The sequence below is a fragment of the Polypterus senegalus genome, chromosome 8, assembly GCF_016835505.1.
Source record: "Polypterus senegalus isolate Bchr_013 chromosome 8, ASM1683550v1, whole genome shotgun sequence".
Taxonomy (NCBI): domain Eukaryota; kingdom Metazoa; phylum Chordata; class Cladistia; order Polypteriformes; family Polypteridae; genus Polypterus; species Polypterus senegalus.
In genome coordinates this window covers 152369244-152384940 of record NC_053161.1, presented here as the reverse complement: position 1 = coordinate 152384940, position 15697 = coordinate 152369244, and the positions used below count along the sequence as shown (strand labels likewise).

Sequence of the window (15697 nt, the reverse complement as noted above, 5' to 3'; positions counted from 1 at the left end):
CTGGGCTTCTGCAAAATGTACCACTGTGAGCTTAAGGTCCATCTATCTTAAAATGAAATATGTTGACTTTATTAGTTGTATCTTGCTTTTTTTTTTTTTTTTTTAAATAATGTAACATTTCCAATGCGGCACAATTTTTTCTCTAGTAACATTCATCCAAGAGTCCAACTTTTGTTTTGTGCTGCAGTGCCATGCTTCTGATTAAATACTGTGTATTACCATATGTCTCTGAAGATTGCTCCTATGGAAATAGCATTTGCCACAGTCAGAACAGCAGTATGGCTTCACCCCCGTGTGAGTCAGTGTGTGATCCAGGAGATGATCTTTCTGCACAAAACTTTTGCCACATTCACTACAGCAGTAAGGTTTCACTCCAGTATGAATTCGTCTGTGTCTCTGAAGGCTACTGCTATCTGAGAATCGCTTATCACATTCAGGACAGGGGTAGGGCCTCTCTCCTGTGTGAATTCTTTTGTGTTTTAGAAGACCACTACTGTCAGTAAATCCTCTGCCACATATAGGACAGCAATAAGGTTTCTCCCCAGTGTGGATGCGGAGGTGTTTCTTAAGACCGCTTTTCTCGGTTAATCGTTTACCACATTCAGAACATGAATATGGCTTCTCTCCAGTGTGAATTCTTGCGTGTTTCTGAAGGCGGCTCTTGTCAGGGAATCGTTTACCACATTCAGAACAGCAGTATGGCCTCTCACCGGTATGAAGTATCATGTGGCTCTGAAGACTGCTCTTACAAGTGAATCGTTGGTCGCACAGGGTGCAGCAAAATGGCCTTTCTCCAGTATGACTTCTTATGTGCTTCTGAAGATTGCTGGTATTTGTGTATCGCTTGCCACATTCAGAGCAGCCATATCGTGGAATCTGCTGGTGCTCTTTAGGTTTAGATTTGCCATTTAAAGTTGTTCTCTGGTCTCCACAAATATTGGAAGCTGCTGCATTTGTGTTATGTACCAGTTGTTTAGTGATGATGGCATCGACCCTTATTAGTTTCACAACAGGTAGCGAGCGATTCTGCAAACAGGTTAGCATCAGACTCTGTAATTCAGATGCTGAAAGCTTTGTACTTCCATCATGGCATTTCTGTTGTTGTTTGCCATGGAGAGAGGCCTGGTCAAATGTAGATGAGGGAACACTGCTCTTCTTTTGTACATCTGCTAAAAAACAGAATAATCAAAGTATGTTCAAAATAAGAAAGACAGACAGGTTCAGAGTGTGATCTAAAAGAGGTGACTATTTAGAGTAAAACTGCTTTATCTGAACAGGAATAGGCTAATATCCAACATTACATTGTTGACAGATCCACACTTTCCCCAGTTTACATATTTATTTATAATATAAAGTGCCAAAGAAAAACATGATCAGAACAGCATTGCTACCTATGATCCACCACGGAGTAAATGGAGAAAAAATATTAATAGGTGTTAGTCGCATCACTTCAACATGGGACATTTTTTGAACAAGAGACCATTCAGTCCATTTATTATTTGAAAAGCTGTCTCAGTATCTCACAGAGATATTTCTTAAAAAGGTTGTTACAGTTTCTACCACATTTACGCAACTTTGTGGCTTTTAATCTAAGGTTCTTTGTCTCAGGATGTTGGGACAATGTGGTAGTTACAGCTATTTCTCATTTTAAACAAAAGAAACCTACTGCCAAAACAAAAGCAGCTACTCTTTTCAAGAAATATCATTCAGAAGAAAACAAATTAAATAGAAAATGCCCACTTCTAAAGTTAAGGCGATAATAAAAGTTTGGCCCTCAACTGAAACTGTGAGAAACTTGCCTGGAAGAGGACCCAACTTTATTTTACCATCCTTCTCACTGTAAGTGTGGGTAAGACAGGCAAAAATATCTCCAAGGATCACTGTTGGGACATTGCAAGGAAAAGTAAAATCCTGGGGTCATCAAGTCTCCAGAGCCACCATAAAATGGTATCTCCATGCCAACAGATTATTTGGAAGGTATGCCAGAAAGAAGCCTTGTCTGTCAGTTATCCACAAACATAAGCACCTGGAGTTAATAAAATGTTAATAGAATTTTAACTGGAATCATGTTCTATGGTCTGCTGAAACCAAAATGTAACTTTTTGGCAATAAAAACGCAGAAGTGGGTTTGGTGTAAAAAGAAGGATGGCTAGAATGAAAATAACCTTGTTCCAACTGTGAAATATGGAGGAGGTTTTGTGATGTTGTGGGGCTGTTTTTCCTCCAAAGGCACAGGAAACATTCTTAGGGTACATGGCATCATGGATTCCATGAAATATCAGGAGATATGAAATCAAAACCTGGCTGCCTCTGTTAAGAAAAAACTGGGTGGCCATTGGATCTTCTAGCAGGATAATGAGCCAAAACACACGTCCAGATCAACCCTGCAATGGCCAACTGACCACAAAATCAAAATTCTGCCCTGGCCATCTCAGTCCCCTGACCTGAACCCTACTGAAAACCTGTGGAGTGAGTTGAAGAGGATAGACCCTGGATGATCTGGAGAGATTATGGAAAGAAAAATGGTGGTCTCAATTGACATGCTTTGTATTCTCTAACTTTACAAAAGGTTAGAAGACTCTGTGCTATTATATTGGCAAAGGGAAGTTGGACAAACTATTAAATGCAGGGGTACCAAAAACTGTGTTTTAGTTAATAAAAAAATATTTCTTGATGAGGATTTTGTTTTTCTTTGAATTAAATTGTTTCAATTAAAAGTCAGATGTTTCTCATTTTTTCAGTGCAAAATGACGATTCTTCGGCAAACAGGGATTTGTTTTTCTAACCCTTTTTACAAATTTTTAGAAGGGGTGCCAATAATAGTGGAGGGCACTGTATATATGTATATAATATGTATATATACACACATGCATACATATACACACACACACACACTTTATTATCAGAAACTAAATTCATTATTTTGGGTTTGCCTGAAACACTGACTGTATTTTCATGCTTTGGGAAGAGACAACAAGGACAGTTTATTTTACAATTTTCTTTAAATATTACGATAAAAGCCAACACAATAAATTAATGTAAGAGGAATCACCTTAATTGACTTCTATTACTGATTATCCTCAACAGTTCATCACATCTCCTCATGTCTACCGTTATTCTGTCAATGGCTGAGAATGCTGTTCATTGTTGCAGCTCAGACTCTCATGTGCTTTACTAAACCGGTAGGTTCTGTCTAAACAAGACTCCCCATCCCAACAAGAATCACACATTACCAACAAAAACTCAACAGAGAGGAATACAGGCTGGAGTAACAACAAAGAACATCAGGTGTTTTTTTTTTAATAAAGATTTGAAATTATTGGAAGGAAACAGTGTGTGTGTGTTGATATTGTAAAAAATTAATAAATAAATAAAATAAAATATGAACTACCCATTGTCTTCCAGGACTGAAGCAACCAAAGCCAGACCCCTGTTAGACCAGGGGTTCTCAGACTCAGTCCTGGGGAACCACTGTGCAGCAGGTTTTTGTTCCAACCAGCTTCTGTTTTTAATTGGACTCCTGGGCTAATGAAGTCAACGCTATTGCCCAGATTCTGTTGTTTATACATTCTTAAAATGTCTCTAGTTAAAGCATCATTCAGTTTTCTTCAGATCAGGCAGCATACCTGTCTCAATATGGCTGCCGAAGTGTGCTCTTCATTGCGTTGTCCTTTTCAGTTCATGGTGTGTGAGATGGTCTTTCATCCATATAGTAAGAGAGAGAGAGGATGAGGTAAAGCAAGCAAATTTATAGCTTTTCGGTCCAACCCCTAGAGCCAATAGGGCGTTGTGGTACTTAAAGGATTCTGATACAAGCCAAGTCCAAACAGCCATATTTCACACCAATGGGGGATACAGAATACCTTCACACCTATCCGCCAAACCATATGTTAAAGTAAAGCTTGGCAGTTAGGCAGCCTGGTTTTCCTGTGGGGGTTGATTGAGAGACTCTAGCAGAGAAACACTTGTCAAACTTATTTGAGGCACTTCTTTTAACCCTATTGTAAAAATTACAAAGGACTGGTTCTTAAAAGTGGGGGAAGGGGTTCTTTACCATCTAACCATTGCTGTTCTTATCAAATGATAGACATTAGTATTACAATTTATCAATAAAGACATACAAAATATTGATTAATGTATATGCACAATTTCACACAACAACACATGCCCTTTAGTCTGATGGCGAGCGGACTTTAGTGTTTAACATGTTCCTTGTGTCGAGATGTCCTGTGTGCTTTCTCCACTTGCCTCTTTCCCATAAAGCTGCAACTGGTGAAGCACCCGGTTAATATCTTGTCTGTTGATAGATGTTGTCAATTTCAGCCACTGTAGCTGGCAAGTCCTTTAGAGTTCTCAAAGGTCTCCTGGAGGTTTCCTTCACTAATTGTCTTCTTGGATTATCACTCAGTTTTTGGGTACAGCATATTTTAGGCAGATTTAAAGCTGTGTCATACTCTTTCCATTTCGTCCATCATGACTGATTTAGCAGGATATTCAGGACTTGGATATTTGCCTCCATCCCCTGCTTTTCATTCCTCTTTTCACAGAGTTGTCTGGACTGTTCATTTGTCTTCATTGTGTAGGTTAGGGCACCATACTGCCTCACCACAAGTTGGACCTTCAACATGCAGGAGGCATTTAGACTGCAATCAACTGAAACCCCAGTCAGCTGATCTCCACTGCACTAATTATGGGCCTTCTAAAACCAATTGGCTGGACCAGTGATGTTTTATTGTGCCATATGAAAGGGATAAAAACCTATGAGATCAATTATTTTATGTTTTATATTTGTTAATAATTTAGACCACTTTTCAGAGATTCATTTTCATTTTAATATCGAGTTTTTTTTTTTTTTCAAGTTAATCAGAGTGTCAACAAAGCCAAACTGAATAAAGTGCTATTCAATGTTGTAGAATAATAAAATGAGAAAACTGCCAAAGAGGTGAATACTTTTCATAGGCACTGTACTAAGTGGTAAAATCTTGAATTGAGCAGGCCATTTATCATGTTAGAAAACTCAGTGTGTATGTTTTTCACTTTTTACCACATAATTCATTCATCTAAACAAGCCTTAGTTTTCAAGTTGCACAAAAAGCAATTGGGCACCCTTCATGTAAACCTCAGGTTCAAAAAACAAACGTATTACTTATTTTAGCACCTACCTTTTTTAGTGGGAGATGACGCTTTCTCAGTCATCTTCCAGTCTGAATCCAATGATTCCGACTTCACCTGGACAGACCGGTCCTGTAGGGAGAAGGACCCGCTCAGAGTGGAGTCTGGCCAAGTGACAATTTCTTCCTCTTCTTCTTCTAGAGAAACAGCTTCCGATTTAAAATTTTCTTGCTTGACTCGGTTTGTAATTTCCTGTTTCTGTATGTCACTTTGGTCACATTTCCGCTCAGCCTCGTTCAAGAAGTGGACGCATTCCAGTTCACAGTCTTCTTCCTTAATGGCTACAATTCTTTTCTCTATGGTGTTCATGAAGACCCGGCTCCTGTGCAGTGCTAAATTGTTTCTTTCCTCAACTTTACCTCTGTCTTCTGAGGGTCCCACTTCACATGTATACTTCTCCTCTAGGGGCTGCAGTACAGCCTTTGATATTCCCTCCATTTTGTATGTCTAGCTTCTTCTTCTTCTCTGTATTGATAGAGTAAGGTAGAATTACATCAGAATTGTACTACAAAGAAATTAACACAATTCAGTTTCAACTTTTGAACTGACACACTAACTTAGAGTACTTTTAGCCAACAAAGTATTTTGTAGAAGTATGTCAAGAAACGCTACCGGGGCTCCTTCAAACCCACAGCAATATGCCTTTATAGTGCCTGACTAGGTCTGGGACTGCTCTCCTATCTTTAGACAAGACAGATATTTTTCTTTCTTTTTAGTAATTCTGATGTGTATTTTATGGGAGTTGTTTTGTTATAATATTTCTTGAGCTTCTGTAAAAAAGATCATTTTCTCTCTTGGAACAAATAAAATATGATCTGTCAAAACCCTCCTTAACAAAGGAAGAAACCTGTGTCGAGATGTCCTGTGTGCTTTCTCCACTTGCCTCTTTCCCATAAAGCTGCAACTGGTGAAGTACCCGGTTAATATCTTGTCTGTTGATATCATTTATCATTTTCATCATGTTGAAATCATTTAATTTCCTGAAACCTTTTGGCCATGCATAGAAAAAGAAAAAAAAAACACTCTTAGAAGGTGCATTTTGTTCTTACAGTAAAGTGATATCAATAACCATTAGGCAGAAGAAGATAGAAATGATTTCATCACCAGGACTTCAGATTCACTAGCTATGGTTTCTCAGTGTGACATAATTTTGCAATTATATAACAAGATACAAACGAAAAATATTCCTAAATTACTCACAATGTCTATTTTATAGTATAAGAAACAAGACAAATGCTGACAGCTGTGTTTAACTTGGAGACCCTAATCACACTCAGACCCTTAATTTATTGCTGTGCTGCTTCACATCTTCAAAACCTTCTAAATACAAAGAGACCACACTGGGTTGGCACAGATTTAAGCCACAAAGCAGAGGGCTGAAAATTATAAAGCTTAACCCAGACGAGCAGTGATCATGTGAACCATCATTCACACAGTTTATAAATAAACAATGGTGTCAAATAGTGGTGGTGGTTAGAGAAAAAGCGGTGCACGATTGATGTGGAACTTCTGTCTGTCTCGCTGCACTTCATTTATCTGCCCAGACAACTTCATCACACTCGTGTGTACAGCAATATGGCTTTATAGTGCCTCACTGGGACTTCTCTCCTACCTTTTAGCCAAGTCAGACGGTTTTCTTTCTTTTTAGTAATTCTGATATGTATTTGATCGGTGTTGTTTGTTATAATATTTCTAGAACTTCTATAAAAAGCTAATCTTATACAATATACTACCGTGGCTGTCCCGGATTTTAAATCACCTGTAGCTCGCAAACTGTTTCAACTATTGACCTGAAATTTGGTACACTATATATACTATGTGTTGTCTTCTATCCGCTTTCGGGGTGATAATTGACTTCTAAGGCTATTCCTCTTTTTATTTTATTGTAGCATCAACTCGGCAGCAGAGTTCTCATCCCTACCCCCTTCACTGTCACTTTCTCTACCTCTTCATATCTTAAATCATTCTTGAGGCAGATTGAAGACTTAAGTGCCAGCTTATGTGAAAAATGAAGGAAAACGTACTAAGTAATTACAACACAAACATTGACTTAATCAGTTTTAATTGAGGGGACTGGGCGGTCTCATGGTCTGGAATCCCTACAGATTTTATTTTTTTCTCCAGCCGTCTGGAGTTTTTTTTTTTTGTTTTTTCTGTCCCCCCTGGCCATTGAACCTTACTCTTATTCGATGTAAATGTTGATTTATTTTGCATTATAATTGTGTCTTTCATTTTTCTAATCTTTAATATGTAAAGCACTTTGAGCTACTGTTTGTATGAAAATGTGCTATATAAATAAATGTTGTTGTTGTTGTTGTTGTTAATGCGAAGAGATGCCAACAAAAGAAGAGAAGAAGTGGGCTGCTAAGGTGGAGAAAAGAAGCGCTGCTCAGGAAGCAGCAAGCACATCAACCTCTGAGCAAACAAATGCTAAACTTACAGAGAAAGAGGATGAAAACTAGGAATGCTCAAGTTTAGTGTATTTACTGCACGTTATCATGCAGTGCGCCATTACTGGTTTTTCATAAATAAATACCGTCTCTCTGAACCTTCCTTAATAAAGGAAGAAATCAAATTATATAATTTCCAGAAAGTACACTTAATTTCCACCTTTCTACCCACTGACCATGCATGAGAAAAAATAATATTTATAAGGTGCATTGTGCTGTTACAATAAAGTGACATAAATAAGCATTTAGCAGGTGGAAAGTACTTCATGACCAGCCTTCTGACTCTATGATTTTTAGTGTGATATAAATTTGTTTTGTAATTCTATAACAAAATACAAATGGAAAATATTCCTAAATTATGCACAATGTCTATTTTATAGTACAAGAAACACGAAAAATACTGACAGATTTGTTTAACTTGGAGATCCCAATGTACACACAAAATTTTAATTTATGGCTGTGCTGGTTAACCTTTACACATCTTCAAAACCTCTGAAAAACAAAGAGACCATTCTGGGTTGGCACAGACTGAGGCCACGAAGCAGAGAACTGAAAATTATAAAAGCTTAACCCACACGCAAATACTGACAACCAGTGTTCCCTCTAAGTTGAGTGCATGACCAGACATTCATACATTTTGGGAGTGTCAATCACAAAATACCTGGCTTTTAAACTAAACTATAAAAATTGAAATTCAACTGAAACAAGTGCAGTTGCAATTTAAATGACTTTGAAACAAAATTGCTCTATATGAAACGGTCTGTGCTGTTTTTTCTTAAGTCACTTTAACCGTGTCTAAGAGCAAAGCTGAAGAAAGATCAGGCAGTACATCGAAGAAACAGTTTTTGGGGTTTAAGAAGGAATGGCTGACAAGATGTTTTGTTAAAATAGACTTATCGCATAATGCCCGGGCAGCAGGTCCTACTGGGAAGCGGTTTTAACTACTTGGGGTGGATGTTGTTATTTGCAAAATATGCTTGAAAGCAGAATCTTTAAACAAATGGACCTCAGGGAAAGCAGACCAAGAGCCATTTAAACCAGAAAATTCACATCGATTAAGTCACAAAACTTACAAAAGGTTTGTTGTAAAAAAAAAAAAAAACAATCAGAATCTAAACAAGAACATGAATGCGGAAGAGAACTTGTGCAGCAAAAAGAAGTGACGCCTGCCAAGGTAAAGGTTTTGATAGCGAACATTCTGATGGCTGTGGAAATAAATTCTTCCATGCTGGTGGATCGAGGTATTCACAATTCACTTGTCAAATATGTGAAAACACCGGAAGGTTGACAAAGTAAGAACTACGCTTTTGAGTTCACCATAAACTTAACAATCAAAACTGACATGTTACATGAAATTTAAAAAATAAAAATCAGCTTACTACACTTTGATAGTCAATGAAATAATGGACATAACAGTTTTAAAAATAAAATAAATTTAGGAATGAAAGCAAATCCATTTATAAAAATGTGCTAACTGGCATATACAAATTCAAAAGCATGTGACAGTTTAGCTGTTCTTAGATGAATATTTGATATTTGTATAAATAAAACTAGCCTTTGCCCGTGGCTCCGTCACGCTGACATCACGCTTTCCCTTCCCCTCGGACCACAGCCACTCTCTCCGATTAGCACGAATAAATCGCTCATGCAAGCGAACTATGATACTTAGCACAATGACAGAACTTGCAAAATCAACCGGAATGTTCAAGCAAATTATAGAAAAAAAAGACTGAAATCCGTTAAGTAGTTCTCTCGTAAAAAGTGGACAGACATACAGACAGACGTTGGATTTCATATACATGTATATGGAACGAGAGAGAGTTAAATTAGAACCAGATGTCAATGTTTACCTCAAGCGCTGCATCAGTCATGCAGGGTAAACAAACAGGTGTAACTGCTCCTTTAGGCCTAACCATTTCACACTGATCAGAGGAACTTTGTGTGGCACATCATGAGGACCCGGGTAGAGATGATGTTTGGAAAGCCATTCCCCTGATGGGGGATATTGAGACTGTGCCAAGGACTGTATACACACTTTTCTGTGTGTCATCTCTTAAGACAGCAAAATTTGAGGAGCTTGTCAAAGCTTCAGAGGCAAATGTGATTGCGTTTAAAACACTAAATGAGGTCAAGGGTCTTTCCAAATAATTCACAGCAAATACTCCGATTGGGAACTACGACATATTAGTGAAATACTGCGGATGATTCACAAATACTGCTTTGATGAACTACAAAATGTGTGGCTATCTGGACCTTTGTCAGCAGTATCGAAAGTCCACAATACTGAAAAAGGAAAAAAATCTAAACTGGAACTGTAAAGACATTTTCAGATATGGTTACGGTTACTAAACAACAGCATCTCATCCAAGAGTTATTTTTACTTTTGCACATTTTTGGCACATTTCTGGCCACTTTGGAAGAGCATTTAGCCTAATGAACAAAATAAAACCGTGCATATGCCAAGCATTTCAAAAACTTGAGAATTAAACTCTTTAAATTCTGGACAGACTGTCATTGCTGATAGAGATTGTAACTTATGGACAGAAAATGTCAGAAGAGAATTTGCATATTCAGTAAAATTTTGAATAAAAATAGACTTTATAAAAACAAAAAAAAACACCTTTCTTATATCAGTTAATTTCTCTATAACTGCATAATTATGCATAATTTTTCGCACCATATACAGAAATGCATTACTAATACAGGTGCTTACAAATTGTGGGTTTTTGGAACTTGATGCTCATATGAACACAATTTTGCATGCACCATGCCACTCCTTACAGGGAATATTGGTCTGAAGTGTACAGAGTGAAGAGAACAGGAGACAGAACTGCTCCTTGTGGTGCTCCAGTGTTGTGCACATGCGTATCAGAGACACAAACTGCCGTCTGCCAGACAGATACACTGGGAAAGCAATCGCCATTGTCTGGAGCAGAAATATACTTTTTTCAATAATTAACTTATATGAAGTTTAGTAGCAGACATCCCATGTTTTCTGGAAATCAGCATCTTTTCCTGGACTTCCTTAAGCGATACCCATTCTCCCAGAAATCCTTCTTCTTCCAAACTTGAAACCCCAAAGATGACCACAATCCTGATACACACAGGCCTCCTGGTCCCTCTACTGCATGTAATCCCCTCCACCAAACTTCCCTGAAATTGGTTCTGCAAGGCAGGATTGTCTGTAACAGCAGAAATCTTTAATAAACATGTCAACTTATATGTGGACTTCTTACCTTCACCAAGTCTGTCAGTTGCTGACTGATGCTCCGTGGCAGTAAAGTCATTTTAAAATCTGACATGTGCTTCCAGACAGTACCTGTTTTCACAGTTATGTCCAATTTGTGATGGACAACTCTGCATTCTCGCTAAGTTGTGAAGAGAGAGTCATGATTAGCTGTTTCTTAATAAATGATGATGTGCCTGCCGTTTTAATGCATTTGAGTTGACTGTCGTCATTTTACTAACTTTGCATTGTCTCCTGAACAATTTACGAGCTCACATGTTGGCTGCTCTGTCTTCCATTGAAGGACTGTGGAGCAATTCTGTCCACACCCACATATCCACTATTAACCACAAAGCTCAACCCCTAAGGAAATCCAAGTCTGCAGTCTCCAGAATATAATAATTAGAGATGAGAGATACCACTATTATTTTTTTAATTGATAGCAACACAAGTATTTTATGTGTCAGAATTTTCAATACCAGTACAGAGTATTTTTTTAAAGGAATTTGTTTTCAAATTATGGTGTTGTTTTAGAATGGTGAATATTAATTGGTTAGTCAGTATTTATATGTGCTAATATCAAAACAAAGCATCAAGGTCAATGAAACTTTTTTTTTTTTTTTTTAAACACAATATATATTAATAGTAAGAAAATATCATGTAATTTTCTAACCCACTTAATCCAGACCAGGCCGTTGGGGGGCTGTAGCCTATCCCAGCTAACATAAGGTGCAAGGCAGGAACAAACCCTGGACAAAGCGCCCATCTAGTGTCACCAATTCACCTTATCTGCATATCTTTGAACTGTGGGAGGAAACCAACGCAGACATGATGAGAACATGCAAACTCCATGCTAGGAGGACTCAGGTTGCAAATCTCTGTCTCCTTAGTGCGAGACAGCAGCACTGCCACTGGTTCACTGTGCCACCAAGATTGAACATACAAATGTAATACAGTATAGGTAACTAGCCAACCCGCGGCTTACCAAACGCCGCATAATCAGGCCGTTTTTTTAATGATTTTTAAGCACAGGGAGAAAATTAACATTTGAAAAATCGGCAATGTAATAAATCAGCAAGAAAAGCAACATTGTAACAATGCACGGAACGAACCAACACACAATCGTCCGTGACTGAAAACTGGCGGACCGCCATCGCTCATGTGCCCACCTCCAACTCGTCACTTGAGTCGTTGTCATCTTTGCACAGTCCAGATGCACCTGTGACTCACGCAGACTTTCCGTGTTCCTGCAGGAGCATTTAAGAAGACGCAGGTTTGTCGCGGATGCGAATTGCTGTATGTAGCGTGTAAAACAGTTTGCTATGGTGCACGCGGTGTCGTAACCGAAAACGCGTTTTTTAAAGACTGCTTACTCCATTGTGTTTTAACCTCACTTGTAAAGGATTGTTTTAAGGATCCCATGGGATACACCTCACAAACCGTTTTACACGCTGCATATGGCGATTCACCTCCGGCGTGGCTCCTTCCTGCGTGCGCTATAGGTGTCTTACTTATCGGCGGCTTAGTGAATCGCTTTCCATGGTTGTCTTGCCTTTGTGAATTATATATATATATATAGATATGAAATTTAATGTTTTCATAAAAATTTGGTTATTTGTTTAATACATGTAAAACAGGCAATCAACTTCACGAAAGAACTAAAACTGATCCCCCTTGGAATATTAACAGAAAAATATTCCCACATTTGCATTTTCTATTAAATTCTACCCTTCTGTTATATCAAGAAAGATTCTGACATTTTTGCTTTATTTTTGGTTAAGTTTCAAATATGTATTTAGAGACGGTAACGATCACATTTTTTACGCTTAATCCTATTTTGCCTCTGTTGGTGAAAGGCAGGAACAATCCCTGGCCGGTCCATCACAGGGTGAACACACAAACACACACACACTAAGACAATTTACCATTCTCAATCCAAACGGCCATAACCTGTGACATAATGCTCAGACATGGATGCTTTACACTATTATGTCTCCTCCATTACGTTAACAACTGGCTTTACATTTCAGAAGTATTAAAGAGCGGTAAACGGCAAACTGTTAAACTCAACTGAGAAGGCTTCAATAAACCGCCGTCTACATAATCCTGCCAGCTGCAGGGTTACCTGGATAATATCTCGTGCATTTTTGAACTTTCATGCATCGTCCTTTATCTGGTACTGGTTGCAGCTAAATCGAAATTATTTAGGGTTGCAACTTTATTGGCCAGCATGTTTGCTTTTTAAATGTTTAAATGGGCAGCTTATTTTGTCACTGTACTACTCCTTTGTCTCATAAACATTGCAACGGGCGGCTGTATTCCTTTCCATCAGTGAAAAGTAGCGGCATACAATGTTCCGCGTTCAGTCAGCCATTGCCGTACTGTAAACAGTGTGACAGTGTGAAAGGGGCGTGGCTTTATGCCATTCTTGCGGAACTGCGCGTCTGCTCATTTCAGTACGTGAGAGCGGAAGTGGCTTAGTAATTTCTCCTGGTTTTGTAAGAATCTGGCTACCTGATCTTACAGAAAAAATAGCAATCGATTTTTTCATGGTATTCGACACCAAATTAGTACAGTTTATCGATTACTGTGGTATCGATCTGCCCATCAATAATCATAGTCTCCAAACGTTTCTTGCAAAAATTCTGAATCAAGAAAGGTGAAAGATACCCGAAAAGCAACAGTGTATGTGAAGAATAATAGCGGCAGCTGCCACTGCTAGTTGACATAAAGCGACATTATTAAACGACGAGAAAGTTATAAGCAGTGACTCTATGAGCGACAATAACAGCCGTGAGCACAGAGGCCGGTTCAAACACGAGGACGATCACTGTTGTAATGCCATTAAATGCAGAAAACATAGACTCTAGCACTGGTGCTGCTTCTCCATTATTTTTCCCTTTCCCTCGCTGATATCGCTCTTGTACGTACCTCCTTTTTTGCTCCTATACCAAAGATGTGCAGCTGAACGTCTTAAATCAGCGTTCGCCTTAGTAAGCCAACAGCACAGAGCATTGGAAAGAACAACTTCCGGATCTAACTGCACTAAAATGTATCAAAATAAGAGTTGGACCGCATTAATTTCGCTATAATGTATCAAAACAAAAGACCTAAACGCTCAAACCGCTTCAGGAGTTGACCATTTCGGGGTTCAGAAATTGCACAATGTGTTACACGTATTGAGGTAGTAAAGCAACAGGGATATCACAGTTGAGGGAAAAAAAGATTGATACAAGTAAGATCTCGGAAATGCTACCATAAATCCGACAAAATAATCTAGGTGAAATGAAAACACCATATGTAGTTTAAACTTAAAAAGATACATTTAATATTGTGGCACTACACAGATTCATGTTCATTACATGTCCTTTTAGGTAGCTTGTTATCTTTAAAAAGGATCGCCAGCTTTTGCCACACTAAATTAAAAAACAATGTGTGACTTTGGCAGGCTTGCTGTTCTTCTAGGCTTCCCTGTAGATGGCTCTAAAGCTGTTGACTTATATGATGGAATGCCAGCCTCCTCATTCTCATTGGTGTATCATTCACTAGCACATGTAAACTTATCAGGGCTGTTCCATAACCCTTCCTTCGAGGTCACTGTCCCCAGAAACCACTTCCAAATGCTCTCAGCATCACATAAACTCGATGAGATGTCAAGGTAGTTTTCTTTGTAGTTGTGCAGCCATTGGCGTAGGCACATCAGCAGGGATCTTGAGTGTGGTGTTGTCAGCTGACATAACAGTGACTATGAGCATTGTCCTGCTGGGTGGCACAACAAGGATGTTAAATGTTGTGCTGTTATGTGGTGCACCATGGTTGTTTAGCACTGCTGTCATGGGCTAAGAGAGACAGGCACTAAACAGTTCCAAAAGCACTTCCAAAGATGCCCTATAGAGGGAGGATATAGTCAAACCCCAGCTAGATTAAGGGCAAGATTTACTTCACAAAATGCTCTGTGAAAAAGGTAGCTTTGGAGAGCACGTAAGGCAAAAAGGAGTTGCCTGAAGCACAAGACAGTCCAAGCGAACAAAGTCTGTACACAAATTCTAAAGACATAATTATAAAGAACAGAGCAGAAGGACAAATAATCAGTAAACCACAAAAAGCACAGCAAAACACAAGAAAACTCACCACTCCCAGGCACATTCGAAAAGAACCTCCAGGAACTGTTAGAGACTCTCCAGATTTATAGGGTGGGAGGGTAGTTCATGACGGTAACTGGCAGGTGGCCCCGTCTCTTGGGGACCACCCATAAAAAATATGGAACATAACACAGGCAGTTTATAGACAATATCAGAAAGGAAGAATAATGCATATACTTGACAAAAGTAACACTAACATAATCAACATAAATCATCCATCCATCCATCCCACTATATCCTAACACAGAGTGACAGGGGTCTGCTGGAGCCAATCCCAACCAACACAGGGTGCAAGGCAGGAATAAACCCTGGGCAGGAAGCCAGCCCACCACATGGCACACACTAGGGACAATTTAGGATTGCCAATGCATCTAACCAGCATATCTTTAGACCATGGGAGGAAACCGGAGCACCCGGAGGAAACCCACGCAGACACGGGGAGAACATGCAAACTCCACGCAGGGAGGACCCGGGAAGCGAACCCAGGTCTCCTTACTGCGAGGCAGTATGCCCACCACACATTAGCTCTTAGATGCTGAAGGAATGAGAGAGATAGTCAATTAGAGACAGGGGATGATTACAGGGCCAGAATGGATGAGGACTTGATGGGCAAATTAGCCAGGTAGTCAAGATAAACCCTACTGTTTTCAAAAGATTCCCTTAATGATCTTTAATGATCACAGAGAGTCAGGACCTCAGTCGTACAT

At 39.0% G+C, this 15697-nt stretch overlaps 1 protein-coding gene across 3 annotated transcripts; it reads right to left on the bottom strand.

Annotated features, from left to right (window-relative positions):
- Positions 1-86: 86 nt before the first annotated feature.
- On the bottom strand, positions 87-13874 carry LOC120534406 (zinc finger protein 773-like). Of its 3 annotated transcripts, XM_039761969.1 has the most exons (4): positions 13780-13874; positions 6056-6159; positions 5163-5637; positions 87-1169 (listed from the first exon to the last, which is right to left on the bottom strand). In XM_039761969.1, exons 3-4 carry the CDS (start codon positions 5608-5610, stop codon positions 202-204), a joined length of 1416 nt encoding a protein of 471 aa, XP_039617903.1. In that variant the 5' UTR covers positions 5611-5637; positions 6056-6159; positions 13780-13874; the 3' UTR covers positions 87-201. The 3 variants fall into 3 exon arrangements, with proteins under 3 accessions (XP_039617903.1, XP_039617901.1, XP_039617904.1); XM_039761967.1 differs by lacking the exon at positions 6056-6159; XM_039761970.1 differs by lacking the exon at positions 6056-6159 and having other exon boundaries at positions 87-1166.
- Positions 13875-15697: the final 1823 nt, after the last annotated feature.